Consider the following 21,973-nt stretch of genomic DNA (forward strand, 5'->3'; position numbering starts at 1 on the left):
TCTGTATCACTAAAAGCATTTTTTTGGAGTACATATTTTAGCACATATCACACAGCTTATATTAACAACCGTAGACCTTGAAACTGCTTCTACTAATACTAAGTTCTCCTAATTTGTCAGATGTGTTCTCCCTCTGACAGTCGCATGACTGGAAGTTCTGCTTTTCCAGTAAATCTCTCCACAGATGCAGCAAAAAAAGCAAAGAAGAAAAATTTTAGTTAAATATGTGCCTTTTTTATTATTATTATTATAAGCCACAGGAGGTACATATCTGAAAAAAATAAACCCCAGACTGGGGGTGGGAGCAGTGACACACCAAAACAAGGAAAAAGAAACAAAAAAGGAACAAAACAAAAGCAAAGCACAGAGTGATCCCACCTTCCCCCTCTAAATCCTTGGGCTTGGTAGAAGTTCAAGATGTTTCTGTTCTATGAATATCGGCTGTGTCAGTTGTGGCCCTCTACTACTTAGCACTGCACAAGTATCAAGCAACTTCACTGCCCCACCAGCATACTCCAATCTTCAGGCAGTCAAAACCACACACTACTTAACAGAGTAATCACAGAGGACCAAAAGATGCAAGGCTTTCTCAAATACAAACATGTTATTCAGAACATTCCCTACAGCTTATAAAAACAAATCTGAATGCAGTGGCATTTGTGTTTGGATAGAGCTCAAGAATTCCTATCAGTCCAAATATGACTATCACTATTTGACTTAGTGTTACGCAGTAAGTCAAAACACATCGTTTAATCAAAAAGCAAATCAACTACTTAGCTGCCCCCTCCCCCTTTTTTTCTCCAGACAGGAAAAGTTTCCATTGCAAAGAAATCAAATAGAAGCCTTGAATACAAGAAATCCTGCTTCTACGAACACAATGCCCCCTTCTGCCATTTAATTACCAAAACATGCCCCGTAAAAAAGTAGGTCTCTCCCACCCTCTTTTGAAAGGTCAACAAGTTTCACATATGTACTGATGTCCTTTCACATACCTACTCTTGCAGCATTTACCCTATTATCAGGTAGCATAAGCTACTTCTTTCACTGATGTAGTATAAAAATGCTCACTTCACCTTGACAAGCTCCCAAAACACGGAAAATCTTATTGCCACATTAACAGTAACAAAAAAATGGTACTTAGACCAGAACTACTAGAACAACATTAACGAAAAAAGTTGAAAAGTGGACTCAGAACCATACCACATAAAGAATTTCACTCGGCTCAGAACAATATATTCAACCAAGCAGATACAAAAGTTGCTAGATAAAATTCCAGATGAAATACCATGCCATTTTCAACATACACATCTAGATTCAAGAGACTGAATTTCATGCTCAGAAATACTGAAGTACATATTAATTTTCTTAAACTATCTCAAAGATCTTAAGACATTTTTATGTTTCAATGTCTCACCTTGCCCAGTATCTAACATACGCAATGCACTAAAGATGATGATTTGTCCAACCAAAGCAGATGGATGAAGAAGCATGGCAAAAAGATAAAATAATTAAAACCCCAAAAGACACACTAGACAGGTGACAGTCTTCCCTGCACATTGGCTGTGCCAGTTATCAGTTATTCCATGTCCCAGCGCCTTTACAGTCTTAACAGACAGTCTTCTCTAACTGCAAACTGGCAAACAGTGTGTTAGATGCATACTACTTTTTCCCACATTAAGCAAGTGGGAGAAAAAAAAATAACAAACAAACCCAAAAAACTCAAGCACACTAACAGTGGGCTTTCTTTGCAAAAAAAACTAGCTAGAAGTTGTGAAGTGTGGTGTTGTGTGTTATGAAAGGCATTTTAATATGCCATTTCTGTCTGCTACTTCTGTAGAATACGTCCTGAGTTTATAAGCAAACTCACTCAGAACCTCAGTAAAGACTTGTTCAGTCATCACTGCCAGCTTCATACCCTACAGGCCAAATTCCTCCCTCAGAAATGTGTTAGCTCAAAGCAACACAGACATGTGCAAAAGCACAAAGATGTTGCTGATCACAACATTTGGTTTATTATTAAAATTCAGCTCAGTCCCAGCGATGCAGTGACATTCAGAACTAATTTAAATTATTAGTATACTCCTGTGACATAAAAGTATTAACAGCTAAAAAGCTGGGGTGCAGATTTAAATAAAAAGTTTCTTTTCAGTCACTTTGGAAACTAATTTACTGTTAGGGAACACATGAACATTAAGTTACCTTGCCCTAAGTTTAAGCTTTGCCTTCACCCAAAAGCAAGAAAACAAGAACATTTTCTGTCAGAAGGTACACTGCATTATATTGACCATGCACTACAGAAAGCTGTGTCTAATAAAGACCAGAATAAAAGATGGTGGATGGGATATAGAGCAGAATTACAGAGAATTCACATCCTACAAGAGGGGGAAGGGGAAAAGAAAGGTATCATAACTAAATTATTTAATTCCAAACTGTGGAAGAGTCACAGAAACATATGAAGTCCATGATCTCACAATATACAGGCATTTATAGGATTTTTTTTTTTTTAAGTAAATCTTCAAGTACTTTGTAAACCAATAGACAATAGAACAGTTCCTTAGTATGATCAGACACACAGCTGGGGCTTAACGTCACATATCTGAATTTGAATCAAATCACAGCAATTTGCACTTGCATCAATTTGCATATTTAAATTGTACCATTGAGTATTTTCCCAAATTGATTCCATTCCATTGAATGTTTTCCAAATAAAATCTTTCCAACTCAACCATGAATACTTTACTGGTAAAGCAAGAAATAAGATGCACTTTTTCACTGTAACAAGGAAAAAAAAAACACCACCAAAGAGATGTATGCTGAAAAGCATGTATTTTTTAATGTAAGGTGCGTCTATATTTGAATAATATATCTTCCAGAAGACAACATACTCCAACGAAACAATGCATTCTAAACCTATTATTCCCCACATCCTACTGGTTCAATGTAGTCAGGGGAACTGTCTAGAGAAAAACATGGTTCAGATTTCTACTTGTGCCCACTGCCAACTGGGAATGATTGATGACAAATGACCTTGACTAAGGATGTGCCAACACACTACAGGTGCAGTACAGGCCTTCATTCCAAGCAGGCTCACTTCTGCTGTCTCAGTACTGTGTTTATCAAACTAAACACCCTCTGGAATCCACAACATCGGAATGGCATCAGTCTTGTGAATATGAGTTCTGAGGCTTCCATGAGTGTTTTGGGGAAAAATGTAGAAAAGACACTTAGAGGGACAAGAATTCCCTGGGAGAGACAGAGAAAGGGTTAAAAGATAGAAAAGAAGGTGCACGCAGGAAGTGAAATCATACAGTTCAGTGTCTAGTTTGATCATCCCCTTTATGCTTGTACCTTACAAGTATAAAATCCCAAAACACAGAAGTAACAAGGGAATCTCATTCTGTGTTTGTAATGCCTTAGTATGAGGCACATTATAATCTTAGCCAATACTTGTAAAATACCTGTAAGTACATGTGTACAATATATACTCTGCTATGAAATTTGGTACATGAAGTTTTATAATCACTTCTACCACTTGATAAAAACCCTAACTGTGCCACCAACATAAGGAAATAATAAAACAATTGATCTGTCCAGCTTTGCATAGGCTATTAACGATTAACAACTAAATCTAATGGAGAAATGTTATAAGGTTGAAAAAAATAATATTCTTCAGAACATTTGAAGATGAAGGTGTGAAAAAGATGTATAGCTAAGAGTAACAAAGAAACACATTTAGATGAAACTTTGCCCTTTAAGTTTAAAAAAGTCCAACCAAAGAACGGAAAATGGGAACCTCATTACACTGAAGACAGAACTTGAAAATATGATGCTGTTAAACAAGGTCTAACAGTAGGAAAGAAAGTTAACAGGCTTGTTTAAAAACAAGCCATGTCCTGAACAAACATTTTTGGTTTTATTATTGTTGGTATCTCCTCAACAATAGCATTAAATTCTTCAGAATCAATACTTCTTTCTTCATAAAACACATTTTAACAGAATTGGCTTTAAATTTATATATCTATATGTTGACACACTCGAGAGGTGAGCCAGTGCCAACTTCAAGTACAATAATGCAAAGTGCAAGGTCCTACGCCTGGGTCAGGACAGGCTAAGAAAGCTGAGGCTGTTCAGCCTGGAGAAGGGAAGTTGCGTGGAGACCTCCTAGCAGCTTTCCAGTATCTGAAGGGGGCCTGGGCCTACAAGGATACTGGAGAGGGGCTCTTCATTAAGGGACTGTAGCGATAGGACAAGGAGGAATGGGTTTAAACTTAAATAGATGAAGTTCAGGTTAGATACAAGGAATTCTTTACTGTGAGGGTGGTGAGGCACTGGAACAGGTTACCCAAAGAAGTGGTAAAAGCTCCATCCCTAGCAGTGTTCAAGGCCAGGTTGGACAGAGCCTTGGGTGACATGGTCTAGTGTGAGGCACCCCCACCCATGGCAGGGGCTTGGAATTAGATCATCTTAAGGTCCTTTCTAACCCTAACTATTCTATGTTAGCATCATTGTACAAAGATAAGAAAACACAAGAACCTTGCCATATTCTGTAAAGGAGAATAGGACAAAATCTCTATTGTTTCCTACCTCTTCCTAACAGCTAACTATAGCTCTAGTTCCTTACCTGTCAACATCTGAAAACCTTGACAAAACATGTACCGAACCATTTTACATATGTAGCTAAAACCAAGACAGTAATAAATACTCAGAAAATAAGCAGCCCTCACTGAGGGTATTTTTTTCAGTTTAAAGACAACTGTTTCGCTGTAATAACTACCTATTAAACAAAAAATACAGCAGCTGTATACTGCATAATCAAGTCTATATTTAGGCAGAATACACAGTAGTCACGTAGTCAAAGGCTAAATGGTAGAAAGATACCAATCTTGGTCAAAGAACTCCTCTATAATAATATGCTTCTAACTAACCACCTTCCATAGTATAGTTTATTTATATATACTGTCACATATGCTGCTTGGATTTCCAAAATAATTGCAGAGCACACAATGAGCCATCCCAGGTCTTAGAAGAGCTTAAAGGCAACACGGCAGCAAACTGTGATCATACTAAAGCACAAGTGCAAGGAACACATGAATTAATCACGGTGTTAAGAGGAAGTGATACATCAAGTATTATATTGCTCTTTACAGAAATTATACATGTGCCTCCAGAAGACCTGGGCATTTATTTTTCTTCTCCCACCCTCCCTTTTCTCTCTGGATAACATGTCATAGTTTCCAAAATGTTGTTAATAGCTATGCCACAGGACAGCAGCCGCCCTCAGTAACCAGACTTGCCCCCTAAGAAATCTGCTGGCTACTACTTCAGAAACTGCCTCAGAAAGAATCTAGTTATTGTGTCCCACTACATTTGCTATGGAACAGGATTCAGCACAGGTTCATACTTGGTTTGGCCAAGTCAAGAAAACTTATAACTTGCAAGGTCTAAAGGAAGTCATCACACAGAAGGAGCAACTGTCCCAAAAAGCTCTGAAACTCTATTTTAAATTTAAGATCCAGACACCTTTCTCTGAACAATTTTTTTTTTTTTTTTTTTTAAAGTATAGAGCTTACTTTTCACAGCAATATATTAGAGCTTGGCAGAATTAAAGAACTCATTTTTAAAGTCTTAATTTCATTCAGATGCTGAACTAAGTCCAGGGATTTTCAAACACTCTTTTCAGCAGCACTGCTGATAAAAACTGGATGAAGTCAAATTGTATTTACAGAACAGAAGGAAAGCAGACTGGTTTTATGTTACTATGAATAAGAAGAGATGTACTTAAAACATGACCAATTCTCAATTATGTAAACTACATTTTCTTCTCGAGTCCTCCTTCTCCTTCAACTTTATTCAAAAAAGCCTCAGGCCAATAAGACATTATGACAAAATCAGTGAAATATTTAAGAAGGATACATGGTAAGAAAGGAAGAACTATTTAACTACTTAAGTTTGGGAACTTGCCCGAGACTGGAGACATCTATACTCAAACTCTTCTCAGAAAAGCTTCTAGTTGACCTTTCTATTATTAGTTTCTTTCTGTTTCGGTACCTACAACCTCTTAGAGGAGAATGACAGCAGTTTTCCACCCTACAGCAGCTGCTGTGAAAAGAACATTACACACTTCAGGATGCTCACATACCCTGCTAATAGGGCTATATTATTAATGTGAATAATTACTAGATTAAAAATGCCCAGGTCAGAGACTGATGAAATACCACCTACAGTGTAGCAGAAAGCTCGATATACATGTACACACATTTTCAGCAGTTATCCTGCAATTCTGTCAGGTATTTTCCACAGCAACCTCTCACACTTGCAGTTTTATAAGTCAACACTATTCTACCTGCACAAAAGGTGAACAGCTTTGTTACACCAATACACTCTATTAGACTATATTTAACACTTCCTAAAAAGTAACTCACAGAAGTTAAACTTTCTTTGGAAATTCCTACGAAGCTCTTTAGAAAATAAAGAGTTTAAAAAAACCCACACCTTTTTTTTCCCTTTTTTTTTTTTTGGGGTGGGGGGAGGGGAAGCCTGAAATAGTGCTTCAGTATTTTTCAGTATTATTTTTTACGCACAAGTCATGTACCAAAAAGAAATGTTGCTTTAAAAGTTCTGTAAGTCTATTATGTCCTTTTGTTGCCCGAAGAAGTTGTGTCTGCCCCATACCTGGCAGCGTGCAAAGCCAGGTTGAACAGAGCTTTCAGTAACTTGGTCCAGTGGAAGGTGTCCCTGCCCGTGGCGGCGGGTTGGAACTGGATGAGCTTTAAGGTCCCTTCCAACCCAAACCATTCTGTCGTTCTAGGATTACAAACTACATGCTGCTACCTGCTCCCAGTGCCAAGAAACAACGGGCTTCAACTACAAAACCCGTGCTTTCCTCATCCAGCTGCAGGGAAGTTTTCTCACCCCTCGGTAACCAGGGGCACACTCTCAGACAGACGCTCCTCTTCCGCAGAACGGGGAGCTCGCTGCACTCCACGCGGTCCCTGCGGCTCAAAGAGGGGGAGCTTCCAGCTACCTCTCGCAGGGAACCGGCTGACAGGTTCAGTACAGCCGGCTGCTGACAGCCCGTCCGCGGCTACACCGCCGCCCGGCCGGGCCCGCGTGTGATTAACGCACTCTCCGTCTGCCACCGCCGGACTCCGAACCCCGGAGCCGACCGCGAAAGGACGCCGGTGCCGCCGGCTGCCGCGCTTCTTTTGTAGGGCGAAAAGGCGCCCAAGTACAGGAAATACACGGCGCCGGCTGAGCGCACCCTAAGCCGCCGGCGTGCGACCCGGCCACTGCAGGCCGTCCCCGCCGGCACCGGTACCCGCGCCGCGCTGCGAGCTGCCCCGCGCTGCAAAGGACGCGAGGAAGGCCCGTCCCGCACCGCGGAGGGGAGGCGGCCCCTCCGGCGGCCCCGGCAGGTGCGCTAATGCCGGCCGGCGCCGCAGCCCGCCCCGCCGCTCCACTCACCATCGCCGCGGCGCGGTGGGCGGGGGTCGCGCCAGGCCAGCCGGCCCCACTCCACGTCTAAGGTGACCTCCCAGGCGCGCTGCCCCAGCCCCAGCGAGGACACCAGCCGGAGCCGCCGCCCGCCCGGGAGCTGTTCCATGGCCTCCGAGAGCGCGGGCCCGCCGCACCCCGCTACGGCACGGACCAGCAAGGGGCACCCATCAGCTAACGGCGCCCCCCACCCGCCGCTACCCGGCCTGGCCCGCGGGCGGGGCGAGGCGGGGCGGGGAGCGGCGTCAGAGCCTACGACAGCGCCGCGGGGCGGGGCCTGCGGGGCCGCGGCTCCTCGGTCTGGGCGGGGCGGGGCGGGGCGGGGCGGGGCCGGGCGGTGTTCCTGCGGTGGGCTGCCCCTGCCCGTGCCCGGCGCGACGGAGGAGGCGGGGGCCAGCCCTTCGGCCCGCTGTGTGTGTGCTCGTCCCTCTGGCGGGTGACACGGGCTCCGTGCGGGGACACTCGGGCTTGCACCGTAACGTGTCTGGGTGTCTTTCGCGGCTTTTCTTCAGAAGGACCAAGCGCCCATCACCGTGACGACGAACTCTTCCCTTATCAAGACAGTGCCAATGTAATGGATACATCACACCACAAACGGTGCCACTCGATCTAACCTTGCCTTCTGTTACATACAAACATTTTGGGGTTTGCCTTAAGGATTCTAACTATAATTAAACTCAGATTTACTATAATTAAACCCTTCATTCTTTGCCATCTTCCCTCCATTGTGTTCCTGAATTTTATCGCTGTAATCATCAGCATCCGATCCAAAATGCCACCCAGAGTGCACAGCAGTTACTCCACCTCTGACCTTCCTCCCAACCTATTGGTTCTGATTATTTCCCCTAGAGTTTAGATAAGAATATCACTGCTCTGTTCTCACGTGGGCCCAGCCTGGGGCCAGGTCTCTGCTTCATCTGGATGATCCAGAGCAGCTCCAGCTGGCTTTGTGCAGAGCCACTGCAGGTTCAAAAATCTTCCGCACTGAGCTCTGCTCTGAACCTTGCAATGCACTCACACTTCATTTTCTGGAAAGGAATGAGCTTGGCACTGTCACCCCAGGCATGTGTTCAAGATAGCCTCCCTGTGCCATGTATACTTGTCATTGCCTGTCCATCAGTGCAACATCCGTTCCACTGGCTTTGACAGACACGATGTTGCTACCTTTAATGTTAAAAATAGGTATGCTGCACTTTCAGCATTCCAAGAAACAGTTATTTCTGGCAGTTGTATTGCCCTTCACATTTTTTAATCCTTCCCTCCACAAACACCTATAAAGCTCTTTACACTACGATAAAGTCTGTTTGTTGCAAAAGCCTGTTGTGAACATCAGTCTGCCAAATCCATTTCTGAGCAGTCACTGGCGTCTCACTGGTTCTTTGCATTTTGCCAGCTCCCTCCTCTGTTATCATCCCTCTTACACTTGGATGGTAAGATCCCTGGGCCAGGAATGTCCTTTTTGTTTGTTTGCACCATATCTAGTACATTTCATTTCCATTATTTGTAATCACTTCTGCAAGCCAGAGCAGCTGTGTGAAAACCCCAGTCCAGTGCTGGTACTATGGATGCAGCTGAGGCTTTCGCTGTTCTGTTGACCCTCTCAGACATGCTCCAGGAGCTAATGGATAAATTTTTATTCTGATAAATACTACACAGGGGTACCCATTTATATTTCTGCACTGGGAAAAGTAGATCTAACCTTTTATAGCCTGTAGTCACCCAAATCAATAAAATGCTGTGATCCATGCTAGCTGAAGAAGTAAAAAGCTTGTTCTATCACTGTTGCTTATGATTATTTCCTTTTATTATTAATTTGACAACTCTTTTTGACCTAGACAGGCCTGAAGCCTTCAGTTGTGATAAAGTAATCTCTGGTCTGTTAGAAGCCTACAAAGGTGTATTAGAACCACTAGCAGGAATGGCATTTACCATCCACATTTCTTAGTTCTTTAGATAATGAGAAGCCACTTATTTCTTCCTTCTACATCATTTTACTGTAACAGTGCTTTGGTCCATGATTTGGGATCCTCCATGCTAGTACAGGAATGTCTTGCACTTCTTACCAGTGATGTGCTTGGTCTGCTCTGGCACTCCCTGTTAGTACCTTGAACATGTGCCCAGAAAGTAAAGGTCAAATTTCAGCCAATACAATGTTGGTTGGTTATTTTTTTTCCAATTGGTTTTAGTACTTTATGATTTTTTTCCCTTAATCTAACAAAAAGCAACTTCTAAAGGATGATTGACTTGGCAGACTAAAGCTCACATATGTCAATTGTTGTTTTACTGCTTATTACGTAAGCCTTTAATTACCACTGAGGGGCCAGAACTGCAGATGCCAGTGATGCCAGGTTTATAAAACTGCAGGTTTTATAACCTAAAATCTTGGTGCTAAAGACAGCTGATCACAGGACTCCACCCTGAGAAATGGCATGGTTGTAAAAGTACCTCACTTTGCTCACAGGTCCAGAGAGGCCACAGGAAGGGTTGCACTTGTCAGGAACAAGTTGATTCCCAACTTAGGAACAATATGTTGTGCAACAAGTACAATTTACAATGTCAGATGGGAAGAATGCAGGAAGGTAACACAACTTCCAAGGTTTATCTCTATGATCCATTTACTACCTGTGTAGCAAAAAACATAACTTCTAAAGCCAACTTTCTCTCCCCAGTCGGAGTTTATGATCGGTCAATGATCTTGAATGACACCAGGCCAAGTGGTGCAGTTGATACTCTTGAGGGCAGGGACACCATCCTGAGGGGCCTTGACAAGCTTGAAGAGTGGGCCCACATGAACCTCATGAAGTTCAACATAGCCAAGTGAAAGGTTCCACACCTGGGTGGGGGCAATCGCAGGCTAGGCTAGGGGATGAAAGGATGGACAGCAGCCCTGAGGGGAAGGACTTGGGGATGCTGATGGATGAAGAATTTGATGTGACCTGGCAATGTGCACTTGCAGCCCAGAAAGACAGACATATTCTGGGCTGCATCAAAAGGAGTATGGCCAGCAGGTCGAGGAAAGTGATTCTCTCCCTCTACTCCACTCTGGTGAGATCCCACCTGGAGTACTGACTTCCACTCTGGAGCCACCAGAACAAGAAGGACACGGATATGATACAGCAGATTCAGAGGAGTGCTATGAAGATGATCAGAGGGCTGGAGCATTTCTCCTAAGGAGACAGGCTAAGAGAGTGCAAATTGTTCAGCCTGGAGAAGAGAAGACTCTGGGGAGAATTTAGATCAGCCTTCCAGTACCTAAAGGGGCCAACAAGAAAGACGGAGAGAGACTTTTTAGTAGGATCTGTTGCGATAGGACAATTTGTAATGGCTTTAAACTGCAAGAGGTTAGATTTATATTAGATGTTAGGAAGAAGTTCTTCACTGTGAGGGTTGTGAGACATTGGAACAAGTTGTCTAGAGAAGCTGTGGCTGCATTCAAGGAAGTGTTGAAGACCGGGTTGGATGGGGTTTTGAGCAACCTGATTTAGTAGAAGGTGTCCATGCCCATGGCAGGGGCATTGGACTAGATTATCTTTACAGGTCCCTTCCAATCCAAACCATTCTGTGAGTCTCTGATCTCTGTAAAAAGTACTTACTCCTTGCAACTTCATGTTGTACTTAACAGGTTCATTAAATGATAATGTAAGCAATCAATTAAGGACACTGCTTAGTAGGTACATCTTTTGAATCAACAGACACAGACAGGTAATCTTCAGCATGACCTGCATTAACAAAGTTCAGATTTTATTCATTACCAACTTGAGTTATCTTTCTTCTAAAATTTTTGGAGGTGCAATTCATCATTAGGACACTGCAACTGATTATTTCCACAGTGAAAATCAAGCATTCCCTTGCAATGCCTTGGCAGAAGCAGAAAGTACTTGTATCCAACCTTACCTGAAAGAGTGAATGAAATGAAAAAATGTAAAATATCTTCTTCAAAGTCATAGTTGGATAATACTTACCTAGGTGTGCCAGAGACAAAAGAAGAATATTCCACCATATTTTTGCCACTGAGTTCTTCATTGGAAGTTTAGAAGGAATCACAGATTTTTATGAAGATGTTTTTACTGCCCACAGATAACTATATTTATTTTCTTCCACAAAGAAAATGTCACAAGAAAGGTTTTTTTAGAGAGCTTGGGAATTATAAAAAATTGTTATCTCAGTGCATCTCAGGCAAACTGAAGTACTTACACATTAATCAAATTCGATTCTCAAGTACACAGACACACAACTCCATTAGAACAGTGTAAATACACCCAAAAGCCAAATTCGGCAATACTTTTGGAAAATGGAAACTAACCAACAAAGAGATTAGAACAGAGGAAAATAATTAATTTTAAATATCAAAATACTGACTAATGTTCTAATTCTTTTTCTGCTTATCAGCAAACAAAGACTAAAGCATGAGTGGCTGCTGATGGAAAGAATGACATCATGTTCTCTAGAAAAATACCTGGGCTATTTTAAAGCACTTGTATGCTTTTATCATAAAAGTTTAAATTACATTTATTGTTGGAAATGATCTGGAAAACAGTTTTGAAGGCTTGTCAAAAAGGATGATTGCAGCTTTTTATTCACTTGAGCCAAAAGGTAATTGAGAGAAAGTTGTTGATATACTGGAGAGTGTGGGAACAAATCCAGAAGATACTTTATTTTAATGTAAAGTGAAATGTTGCATGCTGTTCCTGAACCATGAAAGTTTGCACAATGCTTCCTTTCTTCCAAAGCTCCAACCTATCTCCATATTCTCTGCCTCAAATACCTATCACTGTGACTCCCACTTACAGATATACACAGAAGTACTGATTTGTATTTCTTTGTTTAGATGCTTATTCCTATTTTAATTATTATCCTCAACTGGACTCCCTGAGGAGCTGTAAGACCTTCCTCTCATCTACCTGCAATCTTTTAAGAAACAATGAAATTACTAGTTTACTGTCTGACAGAATGATAATGCTCTCTGGCAGTGTGCAGCTTTGCTCTTAAGTCGAGAAATTGTTGTAATTAGTTGAAAGAGCTAGGAGCCACTGATATTTCATCCTGTTTTAAGAGACCAACATAGGAATCTGAGATTAGTTATCTTCTTGATGGCCTTGCAGGGTACAGGGTGTGTAAGGGGGTGTATAAGAAGTATTTGCTCTGCTTTGGTGAGAATGACTGAATAGGTAAAGTAGGTCTTACCCTGCAGTCATCATAGGAAAAGATAACTGAAGAGGCAGACCTCATGTTTGAGACCATATAAGGTACCTGAAGGTGTATAAGACTGTGGGACCTGATGAGATGTCTCATGTTCAATAGTAACCTTCATCACATATACTAACTCTTACACTTAAGATTTTCTGATGGTTTATAAATCTGCCTGAAGATGGTTTTATACAATTATAGGGCATATGTGTGCCATCAGCATGGCACTATTGACAACTTTCAAGTGTGGGCTCCATTCTATGAAATAAAAGAGCTTCAGGATGAAAATATTGTTATTAAAAAAAAAAAATCATCATCAAAACAGTATTTTTCCTCCTAATTAATTTTTAGACTTCTAATATGAGCCATTTTAACTGGACCTTTCACTCCCAAAGTACTTCTCTAAACACTCTGATTTAGCAGGCAGGGCTCTAATCCATATCATGGCTTCTCTGACTTATACCAGGCAATGTGGCCTAAATATAAAAAACACACAGACTATGGAAGCAGTAGAAACAGTCCCTTTCCAAGGAGAAAGTAAACCAAACCAGAAGCAAGTTCTTCTGAAAGAGAAGAGGAAGGTCTGGGCAGCATATTTATAAGACTTAATGTCATCAACTAATGAAATAATTTGAAAATAAAACAATCTCATTATAGAAACAATTACACTGAAAAATATGATTTACTTCCTTCAGTTGTGGATATATGAGAAGAATCTACATTCTTTAAGAAAGTAGTTGTCTCTGTATAGCTGTCAGAATAAAAACTCTAGGTGATACACAGTGAATGAGATGAAATATAAACCTAATTCATATTATCTTAAAAAAATTTCTTTCTTTTTTCCTTATTACTGAGAAAATGACACTGATGTGCCATTTATGCCTAAAAGATAATCATACCTGTGATCACAGTTAGATTGAGCTCACTGAGAAGCTAGTGAAATGACTAATCACCAGTGATCAAAAAGTCCTCTTGCTCTCTTCTTGACATTTGGTAGGTTCTTCATCAATTTTTGTCCCAGGGAACTTATCACCTATCAAATGTACCCTGAAACACAAGCATTCACACCAGTCTCTTTGGAATACCTCTACTTCTGACTTGATATTCATGAGCTCGTGCTTTTTTCAGTACCACTACAAGACTACAAATAATTGCAGTTAAAGACGGATCTTGAGATCTGTTTTCTTACAAAAGCAAGAGACGTTCTAAGGCATAGCTACTATTTACAAGATAGCAGAGTTACTATATGAGGAAGAAGGATGCTCAGAAGGGCAGACATTTGGCTAAAGTAAAAGATAACACATAAAACTCTCTCTTTACTGTCACTTTGAAGCCAAGTAGCATTAGATCACACACTTGACTTTCCTGATAGCTCATGTTGAAAAAAATCATGACTTGTAGTCAAAAGTTGTAGTTTCATATTTTTATTCAAACTATCCCAACACTTCAGTTTCAGTGCAAAAAAAGAAATCCTGCACAAAACCTTGATCAGAATTAATTCAGAAAATATAAGAGTATATGAAATACAGAAAAAAAAAAAAAGTTTTCTCAATCTTATAAGTCTTTAGACATAGCCTCATTTTGGTTGTATTATTGGAATGTTCACTGATGCATAAATGTATATTTTAATAACATCTATCTTTGCAAAGTCAAAGATGCTGGTTGTAGAGTCTTTTAAAGTCATGTTTGTGGATTTAAAATAGAAGAAGGAAGGGTTTTTTCGTCTTTAAATGCCAGTGAATTGTCTCCTTGAAACAGGTTTAATTAATTAATGTGATTTAATTAGCAGTGTTACTTTCTGTGGTTGATACAATATTTTAAAAATGCATTATAAACCTTAAGTACATGCTTAGAAATGCAGGTGAAATTCTCTTTCAAAAATGAAGATTCTGAATGATCAGATCAAATATAAATTGAAGCTGTTTCTCTGAATAGAGTAATTTTCACTATGATTGTTTTTCAGCTGGCTACTGTAGTAGAGATGATGATAGCTGATATGAAGCTGTCTGAATCAGTGATATGAGAATGCAAATACATGCCAATACTTTGCATAAAATCCACAAAGCAGAGCAGATGCCTTTTGACATCTCTGCATGCATGTTGACTTGAATTGGCATCTTCTCTCTTTGATTTTCTGTCATCAAAATTAAATGGAAAGCTAAGAAAAGAATACAAAATCAGCCACAGCAAAAAAAAAAAGGGCAATGGTGAACAAAGAGGATCTGTTCATAACTGAAGTTAAATATTTAATTCTAGCAAAAAAATATTAAAGGGAATTTGTTGTACCTGACTTCATAGTTGTTCAAAGGGATGCCAGTCACCCTGGGGACAGTGCTGAATACACTGAAAAATGAATTCAAAGACTGAGGAGTAACCTGATAAACATTTGTAATCTGTTTGTCATGCCAGGTGGCAATGACTGACTAATCTGGAGCACACCATTTTATGGGGAACATATTTAGAGTTGGCTAGCCTAGATGTCATTCTAAATACAATTTATAGATATTGTAGGTTTTGATGGAAGTTATACATTTTCAAAAGATTGCACAGGGATTTAGTCAACCAGCTCACTTAGAACTATGAATCAAACTTCACTTCAATGCTTTGAAAAATCAATCACCACAAAACTATCACCAGACGGTTTAATGTGAATAGTTCTGAGAAAATCATGACTCTGAAAGACATAATTCTAAATCACTGTGGCTAAGAAATGACAATTAGGAGTAATCAGTATTTCAAAAAAGAACCTGAGTGCAAAGAAACCATTCAAACCAATTGCTTTTATGGTTGTATCTATAGGAGCAAGTCAACAGGAAAAAAGATTACATTGTTAACTGCAGATTCTTTGTCTTGATTAAAAAAGGAAATGTAATAACAAAACTTGAACTAATAACACATTTATTCTAGATTTAGCTGGGAGAAATTTCCTCCTCTGTAACAGTAGGATGGGCATACAATAAACCTATGAATGGCCAGAACCACAAATAGAATAGAAAACAGAAAAGTATACTGAGTTGAAATAAAAATTCAGTCTAAAATGGACTTGTGCAATATTTCATTCCTCTTCCTTCTTTTTTTTTTTAGCAAATTTTGAGACTGTGACTAGAATTCTTAGAACAGAAATTAATGTAATGCTATGTGTGTCATGTCATTCACAGCTAGCAGCTACTGGCTACCAAGAAATCATGTGTGATTTACTCAATAGACCATATGGCTGATGATATCAACATCACAAATCATTCTGGTTTTGGAAAGAAGCATTTTGAAACACTGTGGGATAGAACATGAAGTGGAGAGAGAAAAATAGAGAAGTGTGCTATAGACTGTCTCGTTAACAAACAGAAACGCAACTATAGGCTTAAGGGAAGTAGACAGTGCCCAAATACAAACAGGACAAGAGTAGGAAAAAAAACCCTACATCTTCCCTTTTTCACCAGCACGAACTCCCTTACTCACAATCCAGTGTTTCAGAAGACACACAATGTTGCATGTGTTTGATTAGACAAACACACATAACAGGGATGACAGCAACATAGCTTGAAGTTGGGTTAAAACACATAAACTGTTTCTACATAACTTAATCAATGGCAACACATCTCTCTGAAAATGATCAGATAAAACCCAACATGAGAAATCTACAAAATAAAACTGAAGACATTAATTCCTTTTGCTTTCTGAAGATGCTATGACTGCAAAGCGTACGGGTATATGTGCAGGTATGCATGTACAGCCAGGTGAAAAATGATTTACCTGCATCCCCAAATTCACTGGGTCATAATGATGTCAACACTTCACCTGCTACTTTACACTCCAGAGTAATGAATGTACAATGCAGATAGATTTCTCTAGCTTTGAAATATAATTTGTTAATCCTAAAGAAATTAAAAGTTTAGCCAAACCAAAACCAAACATATTTCAAGCAAAATGATGGTTGAGTTAAAATGGCCTTAAGCTGATATCTCAGTACCTTCAAGAGGCAGCAGCTCATGTGCAAACCTTCTGTTAACCTTCAAATTAAAATACCCTGTTTTTTAACAGTTTTCAATTGTGAAGCTATTATCAGGCCTGAGTAAATCTTGTATTTACCCATCTTGGACTGAATCTACAGAGACATCCTCTAAAGCAACTGTGCAACTTATCTTACGATTTGTTCTTCCCCAATCCAGCAATAATACAACACATAATGCATATCTGTCCTCTTCTACAACTGACAACTTCCTTCTGCAAGTAATAGAGGAGCCGACCAGGAGAGGTGCCGTGCTTGACCTCGTGCTCACCAACAGGGAAGGGCTCGTTGGAAATGTGATGCTCCAGGGCAGCCTTGGATGCAGCGATCATAAGATGCTCGAATTTGAGATCCTCAGACAGTGAGAAGAGCGTGCAGCAAGCTCACTGCCCTGGACTTCAAAAGAGCAGACTTTGGCCTCTTCAGGAACCTGCTTCGGAAGGTTCCATGGGATACAGCTCTAGAGGGCAGAGGGGCCCAAGACTATTGGTTGATATTCAAGGATCACCTGCTACAAGCTCAGGAGTGTTGCATCCCAACCAGAAGGAAGTGCAGCAGGAGGGCCAGGAGACCTCCTTGGATGGATAAGGAATTCCTGAGGAAAATTCAATTGAAAAAAGAGGCTTATAATAAGTGGAAGCAAGGACAGGTGGCATGGGAAGAGTACAGGGATATTGTCAGAGAAGCTAGGGAACAGGTTAGGAAAGCTAAGGCTCAGTTAGAATTAAACTTATCTAGAGGTATTAAAGATAACAGGAAGGGATTCTACAAGTACATAGCAAATAAAACACAGACTAGGGAAAATGTAGGCCCCCTCAGGAAGCTCTCAGGAGAACTGGCTACACAGGATTTGGAGAAGGCTGAGGTTCTGAATGACTTCTTTGCCTCGGTCTTCACTGGCAAAGGCTGCGACCAAACCACCCAAGTCTTGGAAGGCAGATGCAGGGACTGTGAGAATGAAGACCTTGGGCCCACTGTAGGAGAGGAACTGGCTTGAGACCATCTTAAAAATCTGAACGTGCACAAGTCCATGGGTCCTGATGAGATCCATCCGTGGGTCCTGAAGGAGCTGGTGAATGAAGTTGCGAAGCCGCTGTCCATCATATTTGAGAAATCGTGGCAGTCAGATGAAGTTCCTGATGACTGGAACAAGGGAAATATAACCCCATTTTCAAGAAGGGGAAAATGGATGACCCGGGGAATTACAGACCAGTCAGTCTCACCTCTGTGCCTGGCAAAATCTTGGAGCAGATTCTCCTGGAAGGCATGCTAAGGCACATGAAAAACAACAAGGTGCTTGGTGACAGCCAGCATGGCTTCACTAAGGGGAAATCCCGCCTGACCAATTTGGTGGCCTTCTATGATGGGGCTACAGAACTGATGGACAGGGGTAGAGCAGTTGATGTCATCTACCTCGACTTGTGTAAAGTGTTTGACACTGTCCCACACGACATCCTTGTCTCTAAATTGGAGAGACATCAATTTGATGGACGGACCACTCTGTGTGTGGCCATGCAGCCAGTTCTTTATCCACCAAGAGTTGTGGTCAGTGGCTCAGTGTCCGGCTGGAGACCAGTAACGAGTGGTGTCCCTCAGGGATCGGTGTTGGGACCGGTCTTGTTTAACATCTTCGTCACTGACATGGACAGTGGGATTGAGTGCACCCTCAGCAAGCTTGCTGATGACACCAAGCTGTGTGGTTTGGTTGATACGCTGGAGGGAAGGAATGCCATCCAGAGGGATCTTAACACACTTGTGAGGTGGGCTGATGCCAACCTTATGAAGTTTAACCATGCCAAGTGCAAGGTCCTGCACCTGGGTGGGACCAATCCCAGGCACAGCTACAGGTTGGGCAGAGAAGAGATTCAGAGCAGCCCTGCAGAGAAGGACTTGGGGGTGTTGGCTGATGAGAAAATGAACATGAGCCGGCTTCAGTGTGTGCTCGCAGCCCAGAAAGCCAACCATATCCTGGGCTGCATCAAAAGAAGCGTGACCAGCAGGTCGAAGGAGGTGATCCTGCCCCTCTACTCTGCTCTTGTGAGACCTCACCTGGAGTATTGTGTGCAGTTCTGGTGTCCTCAACATAAAAAGGACATGGAACTATTGGAACAAGTCCAGAGAAGGGCCATGAGGATGATCAGGGGACTGGAGCACCTCCTGTATGAAGACAGGCTGAGGAAGTTGGGGCTGTTCAGCCTGGGGAAGAGAAGGCTGCGTGGAGACCTCAGAGCAGCCTTCCAGTATCTGAAGGGGGCCTATAGGGATGCTGGAGAGGGACTCTTCGTTAGAGACTGTAGTGACAGGACAAGGGGTAACGGGTTAAAACTTAAACAGGGGAAGTTTAGGTTGGATATAAGAAGGAAATTCTTTCCTGTTAGGGTGGTGAGGCACTGGAATGGGTTGCCCAGGGAGGCTGTGAATGCTCCATCCCTGGCAGTGTTCAAGGCCAGGTTGGACGAGGCCTTGGGTGATATGATTTAGCGTTAGGTGTCCCTGCCCATGGCAGGGGAGTTGGAACTAGATGATCTTAAGGTCCTTTCCAACCCTAACGATTTTATGATTCTATGATTCTATGATCTTCTACAGTACATTATATGAATAGTATAGAATCTCTTACTCCTTTCACATCTGTTTTTCATTGAAAGAGGCAATAGACAGCTAGTGAAATGCCCTGTGAAATTAGAATCATGTTCATTGTTATCATGGTCTCAGAGTCAAAGATGCTGTTGCCATAAGGAGGTACGTGCTAACATGCTGACGCATGCAGCTACTTTTAAGCCCATGCAGAGGACTCCTCTTTTTGGTTTAGGAATCCAGAAGCATTAGCTGGCAGGGTGTGTTCAGTCCTTCTAGGGTACCTTTGAATAATGTCTCACCATCCATCCTCCTTTTCAAATGTTCCAGCTCACTGTATGAGAACTGTTTGGTCACTTACGTATGGTCTACCCAAACCACACCTACTACCCATGCTGCTGGGACATCATTATTGATGACGCATTTAGTCGCATTCAATCCATCTGACTAAAGCCAAGAAGGTATACTATTTCATTATGAGCAGGTACACAGAATCCTGTCATGGCAGTTTTCCATAAGTGGAAATCTATGGCTGGTTGCATTTTCTATGCAGAATCTCTGACTTATATAGGAGCACTGTAAGCATGGGAGTGCTGTGTCACTTTAATTTGGTGAAGAAGCTACTTTCATGTTGATGCAATAGCTAAACTGCAAAAGCATATCAAATTTCAAGTTTATTTCTACCCATGAATGTGGAAGGCATAATGCGTTTTCTTCTTTAGCACATAATCTTTTGTTTTCCTTGGAGTCAGCAATACTTGAGGCCTGACAACGTAAGAAGAAAATCAGCCTGTAAACTAAGTATCTTGTTTAGAACAGGGTACTAGTGAATGCTCAAATCCTGCAAGAGTTTTTGTAGCCTTGAATAGTTCAGGAGTAAACACTGTTGATTGTTTTAGTGCATTGTATAGCACAAATGCACAAAATAGCACGAACAATGAAGTCCCTAAGATGCAATCTCATTTGCTACTGATTGCTTTGGGGAAATGATTGGCTTGGAATTCTGCTGAACTTTTCGGCACCCAAAGGAAGCTTTTTCAGACAGCCAGGTCCCTCTATCATGCTTCAAAATTCAGCTCATTTCTGAGTGGCCAAAAGCTTTCATCAAATCAAGGGATGTTCAACAAATCTTTAGATTTTTCTCCTGGATGCAAAATGATGCAACTTTAAGAATAGTTTCATGGCTTGTTGGAGCATGTTTCAAATACAGAAGCTTTCTTTATTACAGTATTCTAGGGCATTCAACAGGAATGTTTTTTAATCATTCTTAATTTCTCAGGCTGCAATGCATTCAACCTCCCTATGTGGCTGGGCACTAGTCTGAACTGCAGCAGTGCAGTTGCCATGAGAAGCAATGGGGATGCTACCTTTGGCAACAAACGTAGGAAGTGCTGGGCCTACCAACTTTGCAGTCTGCAGTCAGCTTTTCTACCCTTTACTGGCATTATCATGTGTTAACTCCTCCAGAGCTCTGAGCCCTGCTTAGAATAAACACACATCAGAAACACCAAACTGGTGAAAAATGAATAATCAGGAAGGAAGCCAGTTTTTACTCAAGACTTCATGAACAGTTTTTATTGATATGTATTAATCAACATGTAGTATGTACTGTTTAAAGAGATTAAAAGCTGCCTCTTACATAAAAATACAATGTTCAGTTACAGATTTGTTTTCAGCCTGCTTCTGTAGGGCCACTAGAATAAAACCAGGAATGTATGAGATAGTATTTCTGAAAATTCTAATGTGAAAAAAACAATCATTCACCACTTGATATTAAAAAACGTAGCAAAGCAGAACAGAAGCAGTGCCCATCACTCAGTGCAGACGACTTTTATATTGAAATCATGGGAAGAAATTAATCATTGCTCTAAGTGGGGAGAACACAGCTGGGAGTGGCTGAATTGTGTCTGCAACCAAGGCAGGCTGAACAGCACTCTGTGAAGCAACTCAGCTGGATCCCTGGGCAGTGAGAGGCTGCTAACCACCAGCCTTTTAAAACACCACAGCAGTAAAAGCCCATCAAATGCCTGCAAGAAGGTGTTTGGTCTCAGGCCTAGTGGGAATTTCCTCAGATTTCAAATAGTGGGGGCCATATGCCAAGATCCCTGCAGCACTGCTCAGCTTGAAAGTAAACAGCTGAATATATTTGGCACAGCATATATACTACTGCTGCTCAAGGAGTTTTTGTAAGGGTTTTGTATGGGCAAAGCCATCATAGCACTGGAATTAGGAAAAATTCCTTTTTATGTAAGTCAATATTCTTTTGATAAATCTCTGGAAAGCATGTATAGGGAAGATATGAATTGACAAAAAAACCCTTAAAATAGATAAACATGAAGATGTGTTTTTTGTTTCAAGCAGAAATCCCCACTCCAGTCATCCATTTATATAAGGGCAACACTTCTGAGTGTGGGATAGAGTAGGATGTGCTCTTCAGTGACTGTTTTTCTCCTTTTTCATATTAACATTTTTCAGCGATAATGTTGTCAATGTTGCAGTTACTGTAATAAACAGTCTTTGCCTCAAAGTAGTTAGGTTCAAAAATGCAGATTCACATTAGCAGCCTGGAGGTCATGCTGATGTGAAAAAGGCCAGGTTCAACATGCCAGAACATTTTGGTCTTTGACACCTGGCCATGTTGCAAATGATAATTAACTTGATCTTCAGGAATGGGATTACCAAAACATTACAGTGCTAAGCAGTACCAAGACA

The 21,973-nt window shown here is 41.2% G+C and overlaps 1 protein-coding gene and 1 long non-coding RNA gene across 3 annotated transcripts in view; both read right to left on the bottom strand.

Moving 5' to 3' along the window:
• The window catches only part of CERK (ceramide kinase), a 41,201-nt gene extending 33,483 nt beyond the window's left edge, over nt 1–7,718 (bottom strand). For both annotated transcript variants that reach the window (XM_061467478.1, XM_061467476.1), the window contains exon 1: nt 7,465–7,718. In XM_061467478.1, coding sequence (XP_061323462.1) covers nt 7,465–7,603 — 139 coding nt within the window. In that variant the 5' untranslated portion in view covers nt 7,604–7,718. The remainder of the gene's footprint in view (nt 1–7,464) is intronic.
• LOC133276571 (uncharacterized) overlaps nt 1–21,973 on the bottom strand; it is a 787,535-nt gene that overhangs the window by 649,869 nt on the left and 115,693 nt on the right. The window lies entirely within an intron of this gene.

Source organism: Pezoporus flaviventris, unplaced genomic scaffold (assembly GCF_033815535.1).
Source record: "Pezoporus flaviventris isolate CSIRO_AGI_PZ_B2104156 unplaced genomic scaffold, CSIRO_AGI_Pfla_v1 ptg000045l, whole genome shotgun sequence".
Lineage (NCBI taxonomy): Eukaryota > Metazoa > Chordata > Aves > Psittaciformes > Psittacidae > Pezoporus > Pezoporus flaviventris.